We start from the raw sequence: 26,459 nt of genomic DNA, 5'->3' as shown, positions 1-26,459 counted from the left end.
TAAGTAACTGACCATCCAAGAAGTGACAACTGCAATGTTTAAATTCAATGTGAAAATAATAAAGAATAACAAGGAATCCAGAATCGGTGAAGTGAGGTAAGAAATTGATCCAAAAATTTACCGAGCAGAAATATTGGTAAGTAGCATAATGGATCAAGAGCAGGCAATAAAAGGGGATAACCTAAAGATTTTACTAATGTTGTGACAACATATCAAATAGTTGCTATGCAACAGATCTACAATAGTTTAGTTCAGGAGCCTGCTGGTGGAAAATTAGGTGGAGCTCAATGCCTGATGTATAGTACGCTACTGAATCAGTCTTGCACAGTCATGACATTTCTTTTGCATGTTTCACTAAGGCAGAAAATAAATAGGAAATTAGGTAGGTACAGAGTTGAGGACGGATGGAAAGGAAAGGGTGGGTTTTAGAGAGAGAACCTGTGCGTTAGCAGGAAGGTCATAGATTGAGGATTGTGGGGTGATGACTGACGATTGTTGATGATGGCAGGATGCACTGTTCACTGGTTGGGGACAGAAGCGGCTGATCTGGGTGTTCAGTGTGTTGAGAATGAGTTGTTGGGTATTGGAAAGGTATCAGCTCAGCAAATCATTGAGGGATGGGGTTGGGTCAGGGGATGGGTGGTGGTGGGAGAGGTAGTGAGAGGCATAGTGAGATTGTGGCATGAGGGATCCAAGTAGAGCTGGAAGAATAAACAAAGGGGAGTTACACAAGGCAGGTTCCCAGCAGATTTCCCTCCTTCAATTGACCAGATACAAATTTCAAGGGCCTTGTGAAAGCCTAAAAGTGCAGTAGTGACTTGAACCATGTGATCTATGAATCACAGTAGTAGAGACCAGACATACATTGTACGCTTTTGGAAGCTCTTGCACACTCTATTTTCCTTCACTAGTTATGTGTCCAGTACTCAGAATGAAAACTGATGACTCTATTATTCAAATTGGAAGTCTCTGATTTTCTTTCACATTTTTCCTCTTACAGAAATTGGATCATGTAGCAAGGAAAAATGTGGCCTTGCACAATCTAACTTCCAGGCAGCGGGGAACAATTTATCTATTTGACAGGAAACAAAAATGTTGGACTGTGTAATAGACAATTAGCAAATTTTTCTCGGGTTTAACTGAGGCACATAATATAGCAGCTTTGTACATTAGCAAGTGCATGATTTACATAAACATTAACTTCCCTCTCTAAATTCAACATATTTACTTTTTCCACTCAATATAGCCAGTGAACCCTTGGATATGTAAGTTAGGGGACTAACACCTGTTAAATGGATGTTTGGCCCCTAACATATCCGAATGCCAAATTAGTTTGATGGCCAATACCAAAAGACATGTTGTTACAATTAAAAAGAATCTTCCTTTGAATCCAGAAGCAAGTGTTTCCACGAAAGATATAATTTCTCCCACAGCCACACTCCGCAGTTTGCTCCTGATGGCACCAGCCCTAAGGCAGATGGGTCAGTATTAATATCCCACATTGGGTGAATTGGCTGTGCAGGTATGACCAATACAGGCAGCTAACCTCTGACAAAGCCTGAAGACTAATTTCCATTAGTAATCAGGGCCTCTTGTTTTGGGTCCAGACTCACAGCTGGGTTTGAGATCTCTATCCCAGAGAGATATTTGTATCTAAGGAAATTTGGAAATGTCAGGAAGTATCATCATAATTTTCCATCCGCCGTGGATTTACAGTATATTTTCTCTTTATAAATGCTATCTGGTATTTGCAAATGCTGATAATCTTCCTGAATATTCCCAGAATTTTCCATGTTTGCTTCTGTAAATAAAAATGGTCATTAATCATGTTGGTTAAGCTTTATTCCAAGGATCCAGTGGTGTGGAGTGAAATGGAAAATAAAAGGCAGTGTTAAATTACTGACTGAATAACTTCAGTGAAGAAAGAAGGTACGAACTTCCAGCAAAAAATTAACAGATAAATTGTAATTTATTTTGTAAGACACATTCACATTTGAAATGCATTAAATGCATGAGGAAGAAAATACAATGTTGTGCAATAAAACAGGAATTGATTATGATACAGGAGAGAATAATAAACATAGCGCAAGAAAATGGAAACACTGTCACATTCTTGAACCTCCAGCTATCATTTGCTTTAATACATATCTGAATTATAACGTATTTATACTTATAAAACAGAAATACTTGCTAGAACTCACAAACTGTGGCCCGGACAATTTATGTTCAGAACTGCACTGTAGCTAAATTAATTGAAGAAAATATGGGTGCCGTATAAACAATATGTACAAGAAATATGGTAGGTACTTAAGTTTTCAACAATAACATTGGTGCCAATTATACGTTAAATAATTGTGTATTTTGAAATGCTTTTTTAAAAAATATACTTCTAATATTTTATCAGTACTGCAAAACTTTGTGGAGTTAAATGCACATTCTAAAAACAAACAAAAAGTTGTGATCCAATTTGCTGACAATATGGCCTTCTGAATCAAAATGAAGCTTTATGAAGTTTTAGTTTGAAGCTTGGTTGTGATGCAATAGTCACAATGATTGTAAATACAAAAATAACACAGCACATTGATTAAATGGTAATATTGAAAGGCAATTTAGTGGCAAATTTCCTCTTTGCTATTCATAGTGAAATCTAAAATACCTTGTTATACTCACATTTACAATTTCTATATCTGCTCAAACAGGACATTACATTAAAATCATCATTACAGAATGTTGCTATGGATTAAAACACATTCATTACAGGTGTCAAACCAATGTGAATGTTTTATTTGTTGAGTAATGTAAGTTAAAATGTTAATTATTCAAATAATACCCTCCTAAGATCGCTTGCCTCTCTGAGATTGATGTATACCAATGATGGTATAACAGCATTTTCTTTATCATGTATACCAGCTATATGACTAAGATGCAGATAAAGTGAAAAGGGCATGGGTCCGGCCCACGGTCCACTTAAAGAATAAAACACTGTTTGCAAAATTTTGAAAATCTCATCTTCTATGTGGCATAACCTATTTAGTTTACTGCAAGCCATTTCCTCACATGTAATGCTTATTAACTGAAAGCTAGTCATCTCAGGCTCATTAATCAGAAATATATTTTGCAGTGGATTCATTTAAGAATCAAAGATTTTCTGGTGACCTGAAAGTGCAGAGTCAGACCCTTCAAGTGCCTTACCAATGGTTTCCCCAGTCGGTGGGTCTGTCCCATCTTTATTCCAAATTGAGTTACTTCTCAGGTTGCAGTGAATGCTTAATGATTGTGAGTGATTTTCCAGATGGCATTTCCTTAAACAAAGTATGTATCTGGAATGTACATCCATATCTGCCATATTGTTGGGGAGGGACTACAATTTACAACATGGACTTTTTCTTTCCTTATAGTGTTGACAACATTTTCTGTACAGTATTAGGAAGAGTCAGCATTCTTCCTTGAGATGGTTGTATGGAACATGGATTATGATGAACTATATTTATTACTGGAACGTGAATTGCTGTGGTCCAGTCCATGATCGATACCATTTGACTTCCACTTGATGCAGGACTGTTTCTCATCCAAGGGCAACACGTGCATCATTGTCTTCCTCTGGAACCAGCAGCATAGGCAGGACTGTATATAACAAAGAACATTTTATAATTCCTATCATGTTATACGCATGAGAAAACCTAGAGAGCAACTAAGCGAAAAGGTAGTTATTTACTCAGGAACAGCTATGACCCAGAACTTTTGACTATTCAAATCTCTGAACCAATTGGAGCAATGGCTCAGCATTTAAGTTTCAATTTTCTTTGTTCCTTTTTATTTATCTTAATATCTCTTCCTGTTGTATTAAGCGTGACCCGATCATACGCCATAGAGTTGAGTGGGTAAGGCAGGAGGGCAATAACGTGGCTTTTTCCAATACATCTCTATGATATGTAAGGATGAAAATTTCCTTGGGTGACAGCCTTTTATTGAATGATGCATTATGGCATCAGAAAGAGGTTAGTCAGTCCACTGTGTCTGTAATGGCTCTTTGTAAGAACAACACAGTTTGCCTCACTCCCCTTTTACCAATATTATTATCATTATATCCACACATATCAAGTTCCTTGTTGCTTATTCTATTCAAATCCATAGACCGCAGTAATCATTTATTGACATAACTAGTTAAAATAACTATTGGGTTAGCCGCAAAAATACCAATTTAAGACTTTTGCTGATCACTATTCCTAACGCTAACCATAATTATGCCTATAAAAACACTTGCTGATGTTGCTGAGGTACTATAATTATGACAAACAATTTGCATGTTTTTTAGAGATGCATTTTATTCCCAATTTCTTATAATAATTTCTTCATTGCAGGTTACAAATGAATTCCAGTCATAACATTAGAATATGGTTCATGTAGTTAAGCAATTTCATAGGGTGACCTGATGCTTCATCACCAGTGTTCCAGGGAATTCCAACTACTTGCAATATGTAACCAATAATTTGCATACAGAATAAAGCAGGTTGAATTACTCTAAGTCTATGCATGAATATATTCTTTCCTGGGATGAGGCTGGGGTCATCATTGGCAGGGCTAACATCTATAGTTCATCACCAATGGTTGCTTGAACTAAGTACTTTGTCAGATAATTTCAGACCACATTAATGGGCATGGAGTTAGAAAGAGGAGAGATCGGGTAAGGACTGCAGGTATCCTTCTCTGAAGACCGTTAATGAATCTGAGTTGTTTTTATGATAATTCAGTAATTTCATGGTAGACATTACTGATATAAAGCTTTTCATTCCAAATTTAGTTCATAATTGAACCCACAATTTCATGGAAAGGTAGCCCAGGCCTTTGAATACTAGTCCAGTAACTTAACCGCTATGCTGCAATACCCAAGTATGAACACTGACGGCTGAATTTGATAGTTTAATTAAATGTGATTTTCTACAGAATTTCTATGGATATAACTGGAACATCAGTGGTGAAACAGTTTAACAAAGACTCCAATGTCAGCATTTAAACAAACAAGTGATAGTTGTTCACAATTAACTGCTTCAATTGGAAGTGAAGGCAGATTACGACCCTTGCAAGTGTTGACAGAGCATTCATCGGTTTTTGGGGAGAGGCACTTAACCAAGTTCAGCATTGTCCTTGCCCACCACCATATACATGAGTCTTTCAGGAGCCATCAATGAACAGTGGGATGGAGGGCCTTCTGGTAGCAGGAGCATGTCTGCCTGGTTGAGAACAACTAACCTATCATAAGTTGTGATTGTAAACAAGGACTCTCACTTTTCTTTAGTTTGGTATTGCCTAATGTAGTAAGTGTTTTTAAGATTTTGAAATAATTGCTGAGAACAGATTTGTCTTATAATATTATTGTTCAATTTCAAGGCTATCCCTGATAATTTTTCTCACAGGAAGTGGGTGGATCTCTGAGGGTTTTAGATCTTTGGAGGCATTTAAAAAGTAAGCTGATACGTTTTTGAAACATCAGGGAATTCCGGACGATGAGGAACTGTCACAGAAGAGAAGAGGCCCAGGGTAGATCAGCCACAATCAATTGAAAGGTGGGACAGGTTTGAGAGGCTGAGTGGTCTACTCCTGCTCCTATTTTCTTATGTTTTTATTTCACTGAAGTTCAAGAAAGGAGGTATATAAATCTGAATTTAATGACATGAGAATAACACGAGGAAAACCAGGGTCAGACATGACACCCAGTTATTGCAAAATAGATTACTCCCCTGTTCCCCTAGTTCATTGTTTGAAGAATAATAATGGTCAGACAATGTGACTTAGATTATAATTCCCCAAATCAGGTTTATGAAAGGGAAATAAGAATCAAAATATACAGTATCAATGACTTGTAATAACTGGTGCCATTAGCATACAACAAAATTTCCCATTAAAAAAACAATGCAATTACAGAGAATTTGGGCTGACTTCAGTTACACTAAACTTAGTGAACCTCCAAGTGCTCAGTTCCACATTGACTGAATGAGGATTATGGAAATGGTAAAAGACTGCACAGTGGACATTTTTTGCATCCCCATTTAAACCTTTGTCAATAGCCCTTCTTCCTCTACCATCCAGGATTGAAGAGGCTGCAGAGGGTTGTAGACTCAGCCAGCTCCATCATGGGCACAACCCTCCCCACCATTGAGGACATCTTCAAGAGGTGGTGCCTCAAGAAGGCGACATCCACCATTAAAGACCCTCACCACCCAGGGACATGCTCTCTTCACGTTACTAGAATCAAAGAGGAGGTACAGGAGCCTGAAGACCCCACACTCATGTTTCAGCTTCTTTCCCTTCTGCCATCAGACTTCTGAATGTCATGAACCCATGAACACTACCTTTGTTATTCCTCTTTTGCACTCTTTATTTATTTCTGTAACTTATAATAAATTTTATGTCTTTATGTCTTGCACTGTACTACTGCCACAAAACAACAAATTTCACGACATATGTCTGGGATAATCGACCTGATTCTGATTCTGATCTTCCAGAGACCCCTGTCTGGTGAGCTTTAAATATTACAGGCATTTAAGATTATCCTTTATTGCTCTGAGGATGCATCAACACATGGCTGGCAATCTACCTTGCAGGATAAATAAGTTCTGATAATGAACCATTAGAAATTATGGAGGAAAGTGTCCAGTCCTAAAACATCTCAGTACATCAAGCTATTAGTGCTGTTGAGATATATATAAAAAACACAAACTGCTGGAGATACTCGACAGATCGTGCAGCATCTGTGAAGAGAGAAATGGATGTAATGTTTCAGGTCGAAGAGCTTTCATCAGAATTGGGAAAATTCAGAAAACGAGCATATTTTAAGTTGCAGAGAAGGGGGACTGGAGGCAGTGGAAAGAACAAAGGACAGTCTGATAGAGGATGGGACAAAGAGAGACTGAATGACTCATGGTCATGGAGGTTGAGAAAAGGTACTGATCTGTCAGGAGGAGATATAAATAGAGAGAGGACAGAGTGAGAATAAAACAGATCAGGCAGCATCTTTAGAGAGAGAAACTGAGTTACATGAGAACTGAAAAAAGATGTGGATGTAGGAAATCTGAAACAAAAAAAATGCACTGGAAACACTCAGCAGGCCAGGCAGTATCTGTGGAGGGAGAAATAGAGCTACCACTTTAATTTAGTGACCCCTCCCCCACCGTGAGCAGTCATTGATCTGAAATGGCAATACCCTACCCACACTAACCACTCTCCCCACACACACCCAACCACACAGTGCCAGTAGTCTACCCACTGAGCACCCACAGCCAACTGTGATCTTCCACGGAATCTGCCAGTTTCTACACAAAATGGAGAGGCTGGGTGTGTGAAATTGTCAAAATCAATATTAAGCCTTGAGAACTAATATGAACTTAGATGGTATATCAGATGTTATCTTCAATTTTAAGTTGGGCTTCATTGCAACAGTACAGGAGGCCAAAGACAGAAGTCAGAGTGGGAGTGGGATGGAGAATTAAAGTGACAGGAGACTGGAAGCTTTGTGGCACCATTGCAAATTAACCTGACGTATCCTACAAAGTGGTCACACAATCTACATTAGTTTCTCCGATGCGTGATCACTGAATGCAGATGGAGGAGGGGAGAGTGGAAATAGTGACAGGAGCTGGGAGGTGATAGGTGGAGGTGACAGAGGGCTGAAGATTGATGGAGTTTGACAGGAGAGGAAGGTGGAGCATGGAATCAAGTGAGGGAGGTGGGGGGCAGAGGGGAACAGTGGGGGGGTGGGGAGCAGTGCAAGGAGTGTGTGGGTGATGGGCAGACGGAGTGGTTGGAAGAGGGGGAAAGAAACAGTGTGATGTAGTCAAGGTAGTTGTGAGAGTCTGTGGCTTTTAAATATTATTGGTTGGGGCTCAACAGTGAATTCAACAATTTCAGATAACCAGCCTCTTCAGTTTGCATAGAACTGGCCAGTTCTGTTGTAGGAGCAGAACATGCTTGAGGTCATCAGCTTGAGGTAGTAGCTCTATTTCTCTCTCCATTGATGCTGCTTGGCTTGTTGAGTGTTTCCAGGAGTTTCTCTTTTTGATTCGAATTTCTAGCATCTGCACATTTTGCTTTCCAGTGCCTGACCTATTCAGACGTAACTCGATTTTTCCCTTTCCACAGATGCTACCAGACCTGTTTCTTTCCCTTTCTCTGTCCTCTCTCTACTTACAACTCCTCCAGTTAGATCAGCTGCCATTAACAAGCCTTCAGCACCTTCTCCTAATCAACATCAATCTTCATCATTAACTCTCTTGTTCTCTCCATCTCTCCTCCTTCCCTGAGGCTTGAACATCCTTGCTTTCCAAAGTTTCACAATTCTGAAGAAAGATAACAGAACTGAAACACTTTGTCTCTCTTCTCTACAGATGCTGCCAGACCTGATGTGTACTTCCACCACCATCTGTTTTTATGTCAGATTTTGAGCATGTGCAGTATATTGCATTTCAATTACTATTGAGATGATTGCTTGCAGGTATCAGTCCAAACAATGGTTCAGTCAGCTGTTTTATCTCCAGCCACATATGAACACAATGCAAAGATACTATGTCCACAGAAATGCATTTATAGTGTCAGCATGACAGGGAAATTTTAATGTCACAAACAAAAATAAGTGTAAGTAGACTGAATTACCCTAGCAATCAAGAACAATGGATTCTGGGTTATTTTTAGCCAGATTTCAACTTCCTGTCTGGCTTCAGGCTGGCCTTCAAAATCCCATCAAAATCAAGAGGAAGCTTCATTAAGATCTTCAAGAAGCAGTGCCTCAAGAGGGCAGCATCCATCATTAAGGACCCTCACCACCCGGGGACATGCCCTCTTTGCACTACTACCATTGGGGAGGAGGTACAGGAGTCTGGAGACCCACACTCAACATTTCAGGAACAGCTTCTTCCCCTCTGCCATCAGATTTCTGAACGGTCCATGAACCCATGAACACTACCTCATTATTCCTCTTTTGCACTATTTATTTATTTATGTAACTTATAGTAATTTTTATGTCCTTATGCCTTGCACTGTACTGCGGCTGCAAAACAACAAATTTCATGACATACGTCAGTGATAATAATCCTGCTTCTGATACTCAGATGTGACATGAGAAAGATGCCATCAATTTTGAAGGTGATGAGCCTCCATACTTTGACAATCATAACTTTAGATAAATAAGTTAGTTGTATCTCAACTTCATGACCTTCGTGGTCTGAGCACCTCTTTCTCGGTAATTTCACCCACCCACAACCCACCTGGCCACTTGCCCATCTCTGATTTCCATTTCCCATGGTCATGCCTTCAGCTGTCTTAGACCTAAACTCTGCAATTCACTGCCCAAACCTCTCTATCTTTCCTCATCTATCAGTCGCTTGTTAACTGCAAGCTCAGCGACTAAGTTTTTAGGCCACAGTGCAAGTCTCTTCATGTGGTTCATTATCACATTTTGTCTGTTTCTACTTCTGTGAAGAACCTTAGGACTTTTTTCTGTGTCCGAAGTGCTTTAAAAATGCAATGAGCGTTTCAGTACCATCAATATAATCCTTGCTTGGCTAACTAACTAGTGTGCTCGATGGTTCTTCAGAAACTTCAGATTGCAATATCTCATGCTTTATAGGGTGCTGTATGAAATGTATGCTGGGGACACTAAGAGTGAGCAAAAATCTTATTGTCTGCATCCAAAGAGGTTCCATGGACCATATGTGTAGATGCTGGAATTATATGGGCATTTGTTCTTCTAATTCAGGAGACAGATGGATGCTGACCTGCACCATTTGCTACAAGCACAGTGGCAGCTAAAATGCAGCAACAGGTTTGTGCTTCAATGCACCCTGTGAACATAGTAAGGTGAAATGGCAGAGGGGTCAACCATTCAGAATGTCTCCAGCTCACCTTCAAGAGACATTCAACAGAGAGCTATCCTTGTTGCTTTTCTGCACTCACAATTTCCCTTTACTTCTGTGCTTTAATTGCCTGCCCTCACAACCTTGAGAAAGGGTTAAAATTGAGATAGAATACAATAGCCATACAGAAGCTTGGTGAGTTTATAGATCCCCACTCAATTGTAACCGTGTCTTTTAGTTGTCCTGTCACTTTAGTTATTGCTAACACAATTTTTCTGTCCCGCCATTCTTGCCAGCTCTGGACTTGTTGGAATCTGCCCCTAATGCAGCAAATAATTATGCAATTAAACTTGGCCCAGACAATTAAATGCTATTTGTTCCTGTTCATCAGCTGGGATTGGAACCAGTTCTATGCCAAGTCATGAAGATGAAATTTGGCCCATTTTTTATTGTTCTGACATTTCAACTATGAAAAGTACAAAAGCCCTTATGAGATTCATTTCAAAATACATTAGCTAAACAGTACCATTAATAGGCTCACACAAATATGATTATGATTAGCTTATTGTCTGATAAACTTTAAATGTTTTAATGCTTTTAAGGCCCATCGCTAAAGAGCTTGGGATTAAACAGTAAATGTTTTAGGATGGAGATCTTCAAAACAATTATGCTGCTACCTGAAAGCAGTTCTTGAATCTCTTGCTGACAAAGTAGAGTGCAATGGGATTGATGCAGGAATTGAGGGATGCCATATTGATGCCAATGTAGTTCAACACCAGGAGAAAGCTAGGAAAGAAAGCAGACTCATTAGTTATTTATAGCTGTTGGAATAGTTTATCATGCAACTAACATTTCAAACATCAATAGACAATTAACCTATTCACAAATCATAATTAATCATAAATTAAATATATATGTGTATTCTTGAGCTTTGTGTGAAGCCAATCTACAATGATTCACTTTTTCTAGTACATACCTTTTAATATCTTTGTTGTAACTCCTATGCATGACTAAAACAAAGGCTGAATATATATTTGTCAAGCTTCTTGCCATGCTCTCAGGACTTCTTAAGATGTTTTATTGTCAATGAATTAGCTTTCAAATGTGCTTATTTCAAGCTATGATCTAATTCACAGCGAGGTCTTGCAAGTAGCAGGTTGATTGACATTGGAACATTGACTAAAGCTCTTGGTAAACCTTTTGCTCTTCTTGGAATACAGCCAAGGGATCATTTATGTTCACATGGCTGATAATTCTCCTTTTCAGATGGTGCAGTTTCCTTAAGGGTATAAATGGGATGGGGCAGGGGGATGGTGTGTGTAGAGGGGGAATGTCATTGCCTTGCAATTCTTACAATGCTAACATCTCAAGAAAGTGTCTTTGATATGCCCTGTAAGGGCTGTGTTAGATGCTACATAAATATAAGTTTTTTTTTCCTGGGTTCACTTTGACAACAAATTGTGAGTGTTTTAAGTCAATCGGCTTGCAAACCCAATATACCTCTCAGGCCTAGGGGAGGTTCTCTCTTGAACATATCACTAGCAAATACTCTCACGAGTTAGAGTAAACCTTGCCTGCCAAATGCATGGAGCTGAAGACACAAAAGATATAAGCAGATCTTTTGGGATTCAGGCAATGACCCTTACTTCAAGTCCCACCTAGATCACATTGGAGGTTGAAATGCCTACGATAACACAATGTATCTCATGGATTCAAGGCCATGGCCAATGGAGATCTTGACATCTAAATTCTCTGCCCTTGGCTATCTGATGTTTCATTGTTATTCCCTAATCTTCCTCAATCCTTCCAGAAACTTTGGATGTTGCAAATCATAAGTATTCATTGCTATGGTATAAGCATTATGTAGTTTGATCTTATTTAGCTGTGAGCTTTATCTATTCTAATACTTTCTAATTATTTCAATTTAAGCGCATGTAATAAGCCATAAAATGTCAGCATTCACCATAGCAGCACTGAAATCCCAAGGACATAGTCAGCTGTAGCAGTGATTTTGTTGACTGAGATTTGATGCTGGACTTTCCTAAAGGGGGATGAACTTCCCACCACAAATATTTATACAGCATGCCACACCCCACCTTGCCATTTTATCGGTAAACTGTTAGGTAATCAATACTACAAGAGACTAAAGTAATTATTAGTTCATTTAGAATTGTTAAATTTTTGTACATTTGCATATTATATGTATTTTAAGCGTTGTACTCCTTTGAAATTTTGAATATTTAAATGTTTTAAACAATTTGTTGAGTTTTAGAATGGTAGGGGCATAGATAAAAGTTTATCAGCTCCTTTAAAACTGAGGTAAGGAGGAATGATGAGAGGGCAGTGGAGGCCAAGTCATTGGGCATATTTAAGGCAGGGATTGATAGGTTCTTGATTGTTAAGGCAGGCACAGTAGCGTAGCAGTTAGCGCGACACTATTACAGCGCCAGCGATCCAGGTTCAATTCTGGCTGCTGTCTGTAAGAAGTTTGTACGTTCTCCCCGTGTCTGCGTGGGTTTCCTCTGGGTGCTCCGGTTTCGTCCAACATTCCAATGACGTACAGGTTAAGAAGTTGTGGGCATGCTATGTTAGTGCCGGAAGAGTGGCGACACTTGCGGGCTGCTCCCAGAACACTCTACACAAAAGATGCATTTCACTGTGTGTTTTGATGTACGTGTGACTAATAAAGATATCTTACCTTATCTTAAGGGTTACGGGGAGAAGGCAGGAGAATAGGGTTGAAAAAATCAGCTATAATTAGATGGCGGAGCAGACGATGGGCTGAATGGCCTAATGCTGCTCCTATATCTTATGATCTTATGTGGTCAGCGTTAACTCTGCTCCTCCCCCTTCCATTACATCACAGAATACCCAGGATGGTGATGAATGAAGTTGCACCTTCCCACTGGGTTGCATGAGGTTTCTAAGTAATTCTTCACACTGTTGTTGTGTTGATAAGTTTTAATCTGATGCTGGGTGGCACAGTTAATAGAACTGCTGCCTCATAGCTCCAGCAGCAACTCAGGTTTGATTCTGACCTCCAGTGCTGTCGGTGTGGAGTTTGCTTAATCTCCCTGTGATGGTGTGGGTTTTCCTTTGGATGCTCCAGTTTCCTCCCATGTTCCAAAGACATGCAAGTTAAGTGGTCACTTTAAATTGCCCCTAATGTAGCTTAGTGGTGGTACCTGGGTGGTAGGAGTTGATGGGAATGTGAGGAGAACAGATTATGGGGAAAATTAGTGGAGAATGTGAATGATAGGACTGTTCTGTGAGCTGGTGTTGACTTGATAGGCAGAGTCTAAAATTCTGCTTTATTAACATCGTAAGGATATATATAAAGTCCTATATAAAGTGCTATATAAAGTCTTACATTTTTAATCCTAATTTGCCTTCACAATCTATTTCTCTGATACATGCTATACACACTGTCCTCTTTTGGTAGCCTCACAACTTTGCGCAGTGTTCAGCCTTACCTCAATAGTTCACATCTGTTGGGATCATTTTCATTGTAGAAAATTTTCATTAAAATCCTGCTAAGGTGTAGCGGAAGCCAACAGAGGGCAAACACAAGCACGAGGCAAAACACAGTCTTTGCCACTTCCCTCCGCTGTAAGTGAATGATTAGAATGTTATTCAATAGATCATTGAAGGAGAGGCAAGATAAGTCTTCAAAGACACTTTGATGATAACATACATTAACACATTTGAGTCTTAGAGGAATGTTGTTGAATAAACTATTTCCACTTCAGTAATACAATGGCAAGCACTCAATATTTACCTTACAGGCTTCTATTGATGCATGAAACTTACAAAAAGGAAGGTGCTTGGCATGGTTTCTATCTCATGGTTAAATTGACTGATCATGCTAACGTGTATTCATTAATTCCAAATTCTGAGAATGTTTGTTAGAATGAGGTGCAGAGATGGTTCTTTATAAATTTCCACAGAGTGGGCAAATAGGTGGCTGTTGCAGTTCAATGTCTATGGCTGGCAATGCAGTCCAGCAACCCGGATTCAAACCTTATCTCCGGGACTGTCTGTGCAGAGTTTGCATGATATTCCTGTGATTACAAGGGTTTCCTCCAGGTGCTATGGCTTCCACTGACATCTCAAAGGCTTCTAGGTTAGTAGGTTAATTGGCCGCTGTAAACTGTTATCAATGTAGCTGGGTGGAAGAATTCATGTGAATTCATGTAGGTATGTCACCAATGATGGTTGCAAATTTCTATAGATGCATGGTGCGGAGCATTCTGACTGGTTGCATCACTGCCTGGTATGGAGGTTTCAATGTGCAGGATTGCAAGAGGCTGCAGAGGGTTGTAGACTCAGCCAGCTCCATCATGGGCACAGCCCTCCCCACCATAAAGGACATCTTCAAGAGGCGGTGCCTCAAGAAGGCGGCATCCATCATTAAGGACCCTCACCATCTGGGACATGCCCTCTTCTCTTTACTACCATCAGGGAGGAGGTACAGGAGCCTGAAGACCCACACTCAATGTTTCAGGAACAGTTTCTTCCCCTCCGCCATCAGATTTCTGAATGGTCTATGAACCCATGAACTCTACCTCGTTTTCCTCTCTTGCACTGTTTTATTTATTTTTGGGTAGCTTATGGTAATTTTTATGTCTTGAACTGTACTGCTGCTGCAAAACAACAAATTTCACGACATATATCAGTGATAATAAACCTGTTTCTGATTCTGATAATATGTTACAGGGAAGTTAGTGGGGGAATGAGATTGCTTTGTGAGCTGCCATAGACTCAATAGGTTGAGTCCCTCCTTCTTTGTCATAAGGAAGTACGAAACACGAACTATTATATTTCAGTGGAAAAGAACTGTGAAAGGAGTAAACATCGCAGGGCAAAGTTCTAATCTTGAGGGTAGAGATGGAGCAGTCAAGGGTATTTCAGCTTAGAGGTGTAAATACATACAATATTTAAAAACAAGCAAAAAAAGCAATTTATGTTAACGAATCATGAATACAAATAAGTGATGAAGTTGTGCAAACCATCATCAGACACTTCTGGGCACTCAGTTACTGGAGGTTAATAGCTTTGATAAAAAGTGCAATGAAAACTTACTATAATGCTTTTCATGTTGATTTTGAATAGGGAGTTATATGAATGCTGGTAATGGAGTCATGTAAAAGGACATTGGGAAAAAATAGTGAGCATAAAATACAATAGGTAACAGCAGCTGCAGAATTGGTCATGAGACAATTCATGTCCTTCTGTACTTTGAGATTCTGTAAGATCAGATATGATACATGGAGGTTTGTGGTGCACTCAATAGTCTATTTCATTCTGTCTGCACATTGTTGAGAGATAATCAACTAAACCGACGAACAGAGATTAAATTGGCAAATTTCATCTAATCTTGACTTGAGGGGAACATTTCTTGGCAAAGCATTTGTGCGTTCATCAACATTTTTCTGTACTGGGATATTCAATTTTATCCTGATGGAAACAGAATTACATTCTGTACCATTTTTATTAAATGGACTATGTGTTTCCTTTGAACTGCAGAGCAATATTGGGGAACAGCACAAACTTGGTAGTAATGGAGATCAGTACAATGCATTTGGATTAAAATTTGTAAGTGAACTTAAATCTGAAAGCTAGCTTTTTGAGGTAGTGAGAGATTATACATTACTACCACTTACGTTTTCAAGTACAAACCTGTGTTACTGAATATTAGATGTCCAGCATAGCCTCATTGTCTGAGAAAACAGTTTGACTCTAACAAGATTAAATTGCGTCCATTATTTGCAAAAAAAAGGAGCTGATATGTGTCTATTTACATGACAGTGGTAATCAACTTGTAAGTTCTACATTCTTAGAAAGTTATGTTTTCCTTAGAGAAGTCCTCAATGTCTTAAAATTTATAATTCTCCAAATAAATGTTTTTTGTCTAATATTGTTTTTCTTGAAGTTTCATAGCTTTTAGCTCTGAGTTCTACAGCTTTAATCCATCCTCATTTGATGCAGATTAACTGGGTAGAGTGTTATGTAAAGATGAGCCATTGGCCTGAATTTTCCCAAATACTGTACACCACACCGCCCGCACTTACTGTTCGTTTTTCCTAATCCCATTAACTAACCGTTGTGGACCCAAAATACTTACTTCACTGGCCCAGGTGGCCCTAGAGCTGAACAGTGAGGTGCTGAGTATTGAATAATACAAAGGACTCATGTGAATGGACCAGAACAAGCCACGGTCAGAAAATTCCTTTGATAGGTGAAAAAGCTCATTGCTTTGGCAGTTGTCAAGGTTTCTCATTTTAATAGCCATTAAAAGCTCTATAAATTAGTAAGATTTTAGAATGTTAAAAAAGTTGATTAAAACATTAAACAAAACATGTTAGTTAAACAAAAACCTCCTCTTTGTTGCCCACAGCTTTGTAGTCTATCACCAAATGGAATTTGCACCGTCCAATAACAGAGAGCCCAGCAGCTGAACATTGTTGTGGAAGTTCGCAGAATGAGCCTGGGGCTTGTGCATAGACATGGGCACATACATTGAGAAATGCCCACAGGTCTGTATGGAAGTGTTGGCAAATGAAGGGACATAGGATTATAGAAGTGTGGAAGTATAAGAGTCAACCATTGACTTGTGCTGGTTCTTTCACAGAGCCATCCAATCAGTCTCACTCCCACATAGAACATTACAGCACAGAACAGACCCTTTGGCCCACAATGTCATGCTGACATTTTATCCTGCTCCAAGAGCTACCTAGCCCTTCCCTCCCACATAGCCCCCCCCTCCCATTTCTCTATCATTCATATGTCCATCGAAGAGGTTCTTAAATGTCCCCAATGTATTTGCCCCCACAACCTCTGCTGGCAGTGTGTTCCACACACCCACCACTCTCTGTGTAAAAAACTTACCCCTGACATCCCCCTTATATCCTCCTCCAGTCACCTTAAAGTTATGTCCCCTCGTGTTAGCCATTGTCGCCCTGGGAAAAAGTCCTTTTCCCAAGTTGCAGCAATTGATTTCTCTTCAAGTATTTATTCAATTCCCTTTTAAAGTTACTGCATTTGCCAACATATCAGCACTTTCTGTCCTTTATGCACTTTCCCAAGTTTTAATGACTATAAAAATGTTGGACTATCTAGGAGTTGGCACAGATATAAGCTGTCTCCTATTTCAGTTAGATTTGTCTCCATCCATATTGCTCAAATGGAAAATTATTCCAGCTCCTCATTCCCAGCTCTGCCCCTGGACATTAATCCTGGCTCCTGCTACCACCATCTGAGGGAATTGAATGCAAACAGCAGCAAGTTGTTGGAAGAGTTCTCATGAGTCCTTTTACCTGATCAGGAATTCATGGCCATGGATAAACAGCAGCAAATAGGAGCTAGAAGTATCAGAAGAGAGGTGATGGAGAAAAGCAGAGAGAGAGGTTCTGAGGGGAGCAGGGAGTGGATGGTGTTGGAGGAGGGACTGGATGATGGTGGAGGGAATCAGTGGTGGGGGTGGGGAGCAGGGCAGTGGAGAGTGAACAGCTGAGAAGAAGTCAATACCTTCATAAAACGGAGTGGAGAATAGTGGTGGATAAAGGCAATGAAATGAAAACGTGCTGCTGATCAGTCTAAAACAAGGTTAAAAACGGACTTTTTTTGCTCTAATTGTGTCTTTTCTTGTAAAAATTGTGTTTAACATGTTTTATTTATGTTTTTCTTGTGAATGCTGCTTATATGAATCTATGTGCCTGTGATGCTGCTGCAAGTAAGTTTTTCATTGCACCTGTGCGTACATGTATTTGTGCATATGATAGTAAACCCGACTTTGACTTTCTCTGTATTCTGATTAATCTCCTAAAGTTGCAGGCAGCATCTTCCCAAAACATTAAGCTTCAGCTGGGAAGGTAGTAACGTTTTTATGAAATTTCAAGGCCTATATTTATTGCTCTGAAGTGTTCCAGGAGTCATGCCATGTGTATTCAATGGAGGAAAAAAAATTCCATTAGTCTCATAGAAAAGGGTATCAATATTTAGTAAGCAACATGCATTTAATACCAGCCACTGATTTTGTTTAAGTTGTGCAGTACACTGAATTGCAGATATAAGATTTCAAAGTATGTTGCTTACCTGCTTCAGGTGATCATTCAGAGCGATCTGCATCCCACTTTTCTTCCGTAGCATCTCACAAGTCATTAAGGAGTAAAACAGTGCTGTGCATGCTAGAGGCATGCAGAAATAAAAGGCAAACAGCCACCAGTCTTTTGCTACCTTGTAGAACTGCAAGTGGAAATATGAAAAGCACACAAATTAGGCCAGTTACGTATGTTGAAGGCACCAGACTTCTGTTCTAACCTATGGAAGCCTCAAACAGCTTTGATTTTCTACGTTGAAATCTATGTTTATTGGAAACTTCACTGCCATTTTTTTTCCATCTCATAGACTTCTACAATGAGAAAGTATTGGTTTTAAAGAAAAAAAGAAAACTAAAGGACAATTCTCTGAATGAGTTTTCTTGTAGCATTGTGCCAGAGAGTTATTTTTAATTCCATGGGACACTATGGAACTGGTGGCCCTCTGAATTCCCTGTCTGAGAATTCATGAAGCTGTTCTGTCTTCATATCCCCGGCTTTGAAGGAAGTGAGTAGTATTCTTCATTGGTCTGGCAAAGTTATGGAAGTAGAGCAAAAGTAACTCCCAGGAAATTCCCTACCAGCTGTATACCCTTGTACTGAAAGGGTGAACTTTGTGTTCAATGACTAAAAAGTAATTACTGTGTTCATTTTTTGCCATCCAAATATTGAATCAAATATAAGAAAATATTCTTATTTCCTACTCAGAATAAGGTTCTAGGTCTTTCACTAATAGTATTTCAAAGTCTGTGTACTTTGGCCAGTTGTTTCATTTGAACTGGTTTAAGATTCAATGGACGTATATCATGTAGATCCTTGGGTCTGACTGAAAGAAAGGGACTTGCCCATTGCATAATGTGGATCTGGATTCAACTGGAAATGAAATAAGAAAGCACAGATCAACAGTCTCACTGTTTCCCTCAAATTATACCTTTTCTCAATGGACAAAAGACTCTCCAGAACATATCATCAAATGATACGAGTTTCCTTGCACAGATGAAAATTTAAAATTGCAACAGATGAGTATTTTGGTTGTGGATTCTTCACCAGAATAAGTCTATATCTTAAACATTGTCAATTACTATGAAATGTCCACACCTGCCCAGAGAACAGTCTGTCATTTTTTTCAAATGTTTACTGACTGTGCTCTTTGATTCATGGACTGAATATTACAGTTTATTTAAATAAACTGTCTACATCAATGGTGCTGAGGTCGAGAGGGTTGAGAGCCTGTCCTGGTCAAATCACGTAGATGCCACAGCCAAGAAAGCTCACCAGCGCCTCTACTTCCTCAGGAGGCTAAAGAAATTTGGTTTGTCCCCTTTGACTCTCACCAACTTTTACCGATGCACCATAGAAAGCATCCCATCTGGATGTATCACGGCTTGGTACGGCAATTGCTCTGCCCAAGACCGCAAGAAGCTGCAGAGAGTTGTGGACACAGCCCAGCGCATCACAGACACCAGTCTCCCCTCCTTGGACTCTGTCTTTACCTCTCGTTGTCTTGGTGTAGCAGCCAGCATAATCAAAGACCCCACCCACCCGAGACATTGTCTCTTCTCTCCTCTTCCATCGGGTAGAAGATACAGGAGCCTGAGGACACAGGCCACCAGACTTAAGGACAGCTTCTACCCCACTGTGATAAGACTATTGAACGGTTCCCTTATACAATGAGATGGACTATGACCTCACGATCTACCTTGTTGTGACCTTGCACCTTATTGCACTGCACTTTCTCTGTAGCTGTGACACTTTACTCTGTACTGTTATTGTTTTTACCTGTATTACATCAATGCACTCTGTACTAACTCAATGTAACTGCACCGTGTAATGAATTGACCTGTACGATCGGTTTGTAAGACAAGCTTTTCACTGTACTTCAGTACAAGTGAAAATAATAAACCAATACCAATACCAAACAAGTTGTTCCACAGTCCGATCTGAGCAAAAAATCATATTCATTAGTATGACTGATTCCTTACAACATAGTGAAAAGATGGAGCTACATACCTGCATAAACTTAGTTTTCTGCATGGGGTGAAGCAAACAGACACTGTACTTTTTGCCTCGATAGTCCACTTTTACCAGATCAAAGGCTATGGATTCAGGAACTGCCAAAATAATTGAGACTGCCCAGATGAGTATAATTTCAATAACAGTCCACATGGGAACTCTGATGCCCTGAATACGACTCCAAGACGCTACCGCTCGATACCTGAATGTGAAACACCGCTATAAATATGACGTATTTTCTGACAGTAAAATTCAAGGAAGAAACACATGGTAAATTACCTGTCTATACTGAGTGCACAGAGACTGAGAACAGTGATGCCAACGGACGCTTTCTGCATAAAAGGCAGGAGTTTACATATTTCCACCCCAAAAGGCCAATCTTCAGCATGGAGCTGCAAAAGTAAAAAGTACAAATGATTTTCTGTGAGATTGTAACTTTTAATAACGCAACATGAACATAGTTATTAACGACTAAGTGCTAAGTGTTACTAATTTACCAGGACGTTTGATATGCAGTGATCCGTGCACTGTGTTCTATGCTTTCAGCTGCCTTCTCTTCCTTTTCCAATTTCCTTTCCAATTTACATTCCCCATATCTCTTTTCCAAATGGAGCGACTCGCGCTCTGCTTTTGACAACTGCCCCTCAGTAACTCTACTCTTGACGTAACGCTAGGATGGTGTCAGTGGTCTCAAGTGACTGGAACACTCTTCACAAAACAGTCCAGTTGGTTTGTGGTTGACACTTGCATATTTCCCAGTAGAGCCACTCATCAGTAATTGAGACAAGGAGCTCAGGTGACTTCTGCTCTTTCCTAGAGTTCCCATTCAGACAATTGCTGGCATCAACTTTCTCAGTCCTTTAACCATGGCAGCAAAATGAGCCAGTTCAGCATTAACCAGAGTTCAAAGCCATCTCTGCATATAAAGACTTGAAGACATCCAATGAGTTTCCAATCATCACCTCAGATTTTTACGATCATTATCACCACCAGTGTGTTGGACTTTCATTGCTTCACCCTGGCATTATACTTGTTCTCTCCAGATGGAACTCACATTTTTTTAGAAATATGAGCATTACACCAGTTGCAAGTATGCAATCTGAAGCTTACTTTAAAAAAAATTGCTGGTGTTGATGCAGCACAGAGAAATTTCATGGGAATATATTAAAGTTCAATTTCAACTCCAAATTGGTAATTCTATTGCTAGATAGTTTTAATTCTTTTACAGTTCAAGTGTCCTGGTGTAGAAGATGGAGAGTATTTGTCTCATACTATCCACAGTCTGCATTCCCATCTGGCAAAGCCTTGCTCCGTGAACACCATGTCACTGGATTTGTTACAGTACTTAACACATTATACTATTTTGTTTCACTCAAGTCCTTGTTATGTCATTTCTGAGGATCTCTCAACACATCTTCATCCATTACTGTCACAGCCTATCCTAACCCTTTTCCACAACTGAAGGCCTCCTGAGAAAACACTGATGCTTGGTACAACCATTTTATTCATGTGATGAGCATTCTTTCAACTAATTTGCTGTGCTTTGTAAGAGATTTAGACATATATGCACTTCTATGTTTCCTACTGTTAACAGACCTGAGACAACGGATCCTACAAATTGTAACAACTTTATACCTTTGGGTGTGGCTGAGGAATAAATGCAGATTTGGAAAAAAAACAGAATAAAAGGGTCTTTGCTGGTTGTTCAGAATTCTCTGGCTGGGACAAGTGGAGCACAGGCCTGAAGAATTTGCCCTATGGTTAACTCAAGAACGACTTAGGGGAAGAAGGAAAAGTATGGTTTCAAGAAATGTAGCATTCCTACAGACAGCTAGGAGAACCCTGCTCACAAATTCTTCAGGCTGGTGCTGTCACTGCAGAGAGTCATCAGAGAGTCCAGGATGAAACCCACAAGCAAGCCAGGAGGCAAAGTGTGCTTCAGCCACTACCTCCTGAGTGGATCTGTGGACACTGATGATAGGTCTACCACTTCCATCTTGGGCTTGTCCCCGACACTATACCAACCTTGTCACATCTTCATTCCCCTGTCAAGAAATATGTTTCTTTCTTTTCCAGAAGGGACATTGAATAACATTACGTCAGGGCACAGTTGTGATGCAATATTGGAATGAGATGACAACAACATTTACAAAAAGCATGAATAGTTTATGACGAAATGCCTGGGACAAATTCTGGCACATTAAAGAGTACAATTTGTACAAACCTGGTCTTGCTTGTTCTTGCTGTTTATCCCTTAAATTTTATTAATGACTAATGTATTATATCAATAAAATTACAAAAAAAAGAAATGCCTGCAAGAACGCCAGTAAAAGAGGGAAATTCAAAGCAATTTAGACTAATCAGTGGAGGAAGAATTTTAAGATGTAATCAGCAATTGTGGTGTATACAACTAATGTATGCTGTATACTAGCAAGAAAAGTTCAAAGCAATATCTTATTAATTAGGGCATACAATCTGTGCCGTAAATAGAAGAAAGTCATCAGGCTATCAAGTTCACTTAATCTAGGAAATTGACTTCTGCAGTTAATCCCATCTGTTAAACATTGATTCACTTATTCTTCAACCCACAATCTCATCTGTCAGTAGTTTGTAAACTCTTATGATACAACAAATATGGATAGAATTACCTATAGATTAACTTACTAGAAGAAGGAAAGAAATTTACATTTATATAGCAATTTAAGATATCCTACAGCTTTTTTACAATTAATCAATTATCTTTGAAGTTCAGTCTCTGTCAAGTGGACAAATGTGAAATTTAGACCACACTCAGCAAGGTCCCAAGATGGAAAATAAATGACACATATTAGGCGGTATCATCTGAGGAAGCAATGTTTGTCAAGTTAAGGAACTTTCTTAGCAAATAGTGGCATCATATCTTTCATTTCTATCTGAGCAGGTGGATAGGACTCTTAATTTTTCAGCTCTTTCCATTGAAGCCAATATCAAATACTACAGCCAGCTAAAGTTAAAACCTACCTGTTTTTTGATAAGATGTGAATCCAAAACAGCATCACCTGCCTCAGCCCAAGATAGCAATCTTCTGAAGTCTTGTCAACCAGTAGTTACAAAATGTTTCCTATGTGAGTTATGATCTGTAAGGCCCTAACTAAACTGCAATTTTGAAGAAATTGTGCTTCTCACAGAGTTAAACATCTCTCTCAATTTTTAGGCCCAGTTAGTTTATCAGTGCTGAGCACTGCCCCACTCACATACTCACACACTGATGCTCTCTGTCACTCACTAAGCCTCCCTGTTTTTGCTTATTTTCCATTCATTTTAAATCGTGAATAGAATTATCTCATTCTCTCTGCCAAAGACACACTAAGAACTCACACATGGGGCAGACAAAAAAACTGGTGCCTTTCCAAGTGGGGAGTTAATTACATAATGTGTGGATGGAAAGATTCCAGATGTGCATGATCTTTGTCACAGAACAGCCTGCAGCAGTTTAGCATGCTATGATGAAGTGCAAACTATCATGGATGTTTTGGAAGGCATTGTAAAATATAATTCACACAACCCATGCAATAAAAAAATACTACAGATGCTGGAATTCTGGAAAATAAATGTAAAAGTACTCTACAGGTCAGGAAACATCTGTGGAGGGAAAAGCTAGGTAAAAGCTCAGGTTAATGGTCTTTTATCAGAACAGCTGCTGAATTCTGATCAAAGGTCATCAACACTGAAATCTTAATCCTGTTACTCTTTCAACAAGTGCTGCCTGACTTGCTGAACATTTCCAGCATTTTCCCTTTTTAAATAACCATCTAATTTCTGATGTTTTTGTGAAAGGTGCAATATTTTCATTGTGGTTTTTACTCTTGACCTCACAATCTACCTCATCACGGCCTTGCACCTTATTGTCTGCTTGCTCTGCACTTTATCTGTAATTGTAACACTATATTCTGAATTCTGTTATTGCTTTTCCCTTGTACTACCTCAATGTACTGATGTTGTGAAATGATCTGTATGGATGGCACGCACAACAAAGGTTTTCACTGTACCTCAGTACATGTGATAATAATAAACCAATTACCAGCTACCTACATCCATCAATCAAATGCAATACATGTTTTTTACTTGAGTGAATTCCCATATGTAAGCTCAGTGGCAACATTTTTTATAGGACACCTGACACTCTTCCTATATGCTCCCCTGCAGTTTTAATGTTGTAAATCACATTGCAGATCCAGCTGTTGCCAGGCAGAGATAGCTGCACAAATTGGAGAGGACCCATAGTTGTCACCGATGACAACCACCAGACAAATCTGAACTAGGGAATGTGCAGTTGAGTGAGAGTTGGTAACTTGCCAAGTCTGCCCCATTCTCCAGGAAGTAAAGATTAATCACTTGGACACAGCTTGGAGAAAGCAAGGAAAAAATTAAAGGGCTATTAATATTTTTTAAATTATTATTTACTTGTTCACAGAATGAGAACATTGCGGGTATGGTGGCATGTATTTCACATCCCTCACTTCCCTGAACCAAACAAATGGTTAAGAGTTAATTACATTGGTGGGTTAGGTAAAGATAGCAGATTTCATTCCCTGAAGAACTTTATGTTTTTTTTGTACAATCCAGTGCAATTTTGGTTACCTTTACCAAAAACACCACATGCCAGATTTATTTAAGTACTTGAATTTAAATTACCAGGCCCAATGGTGGGGTTCAAACTCATGTCTCTGCATCAATGCCCAAAGTTCTGGGTGTTAAATCAAATAAATTAACCACTTTGCTACCGCACCGCTGGATTTAACTCAATTTTCATCTCCTTTGTATATTTTCATTAGCAAAGTAGAGAGGGAAAGGTGGACATTCAGAAGCTGGAGTCATGTGATAGAAGCTTCTGCAATATATCTAGAATTGGCAACACTACGTGATAGATCTTAGCAGCAATGAGTCCCTGCAAGAATTATAGCTAACTGACATCCAAATACCGACTCACAAATTCTGTAATAAAGAGTATGTAAAATATTAATAAATTTCAGGGCATTTTTACCAGCTTTATACCAAGGAGCCCCCACAACCTGCCCAACTCCACAATATAGCCTAATCCAGCTGTGAATTGAGTAAATATTGTATCAGCAAATTCAGTGAAGACTTTTTACTGATCGTCCATAGCAGAGGTGAAAAGTATATGAATTGGGCTCAATCATTCTGTACAACTGAATGGAGGTGGTGTGAGTGAAGGGAGGATTGTGGTTTCCAAGCCAAGACAGGAAGACTATTATGAAGCAACAGCAGGAGACAGATTTAGACATATAATTAAACATTAGTTATTTATTTACCTGTGTAAGTTATTACTTGTTAAAAGCAAAATTAGTGAAATGAGGGAACATCTTCCCATAGTGCTAACATTGAGACTACAATATGGAGCACTTGTAACCGTGTGCCCAACCATTTTGACTGGGTAATCAGTCAGACAATGCAGAAAGGATCCAGCAGTGTCCAAACTGGACCATTGTGATACAATACAAAAAACAAAGCCTAGTGCAGTATTTCATATTCTTCCACTTAGTGTTATTGGCATGGTTCATAAAATTATAAATCACATCATCCTTGCAGACACAGTTACAGGCATACATATATCATGCAGATGCCAGCTCTTATTCCAGGTTGTTATGCTGTATGCAATCAAGGATTAACTAGTTTTAATGCCAAGCTTAGAATTGTATTATTCTTAGAATGGTATTATTATTTGCGTACAATTTCAATTTGGTATTTATGTCAATGTTCACATTTTTTTTATACTTCAACTTAGGAAGTCATGCATTACCAATTTGAACCCTGGATTTTCCTGAGAAGTGCTGGCAGCTCTATGTGGAGCATAGTGCTGGCATTCCCTGTGTAATGGTCAAAATATTCAGTACTCCTATGCAAGTCAGCTCAAATTCAGAAGATCCAAACCTCCTGAGAAGTCCTCAAAGCTGCCACTCCACCTGCATTCTGATGTAGGGCTCCTTATGGAGTCCAGAGGCAGAACACCAACTGTCTATGATCACCTGTGGTTATCCCATAAGATCTGCTTGCTAATCTTGTGCTAGGTTAGACCTTGTGAGGGTTCAGTGACTCCTTCCTTTCAGTGGAGAGGAAGAGCTACTAGGGCTAGGGGTAAATTCAGGTAAACATATCAATTTGAATTCATTGAGTTAATTGAAATATATATATAATCTTCTTAGGAGGTTTTTAGAGTTTCAAATATTTTAATTTTTAAACTTTTTAGTAATCTTTTCATTAATATAATTAAATTTGGAATGTCAGAAATGTTCACAAGCATTCAAACCATCTGAGAGTTTTGATGAGCAGTAAGCTGAGGGTGTCACTTAGCCAGCTATCAAAGCATTTCTGTGGGCAGAACATTCTAGAAGTTTCTGCACTCCACAGGGTTTCATCAGTAAAGTCAGGGCCAACCTCACAGGCAAGATGCTGTTAAAAGATAAGCTCCAAGTGCAGAACTGGCAAACTGGGAAGCAGTAAGCGC

At 39.3% G+C, this 26,459-nt stretch overlaps 1 protein-coding gene across 1 annotated transcript in view; it reads right to left on the bottom strand.

The window, feature by feature from the left end:
* Positions 1-1,950: 1,950 nt before the first annotated feature.
* LOC127575905 (endothelin receptor type B-like) overlaps positions 1,951-26,459 on the bottom strand; it is a 33,450-nt gene continuing 8,941 nt past the window's right edge. Inside the window, exons 3-8 of the mRNA XM_052026127.1 lie at positions 20,234-20,346; positions 19,952-20,156; positions 17,940-18,089; positions 13,319-13,452; positions 10,523-10,631; positions 1,951-3,624 (exon numbers count right to left, since the gene is read on the bottom strand). Coding sequence (XP_051882087.1) covers positions 3,472-3,624; positions 10,523-10,631; positions 13,319-13,452; positions 17,940-18,089; positions 19,952-20,156; positions 20,234-20,346 — 864 coding nt within the window. The 3' untranslated portion in view covers positions 1,951-3,471. The remainder of the gene's footprint in view (positions 3,625-10,522; positions 10,632-13,318; positions 13,453-17,939; positions 18,090-19,951; positions 20,157-20,233; positions 20,347-26,459) is intronic.

Source organism: Pristis pectinata, chromosome 11, assembly GCF_009764475.1.
Source record: "Pristis pectinata isolate sPriPec2 chromosome 11, sPriPec2.1.pri, whole genome shotgun sequence".
Taxonomy (NCBI): domain Eukaryota; kingdom Metazoa; phylum Chordata; class Chondrichthyes; order Rhinopristiformes; family Pristidae; genus Pristis; species Pristis pectinata.
Note: the sequence above shows the minus strand (reverse complement) of the source record. Positions and strands in the feature narration are given on the sequence as shown.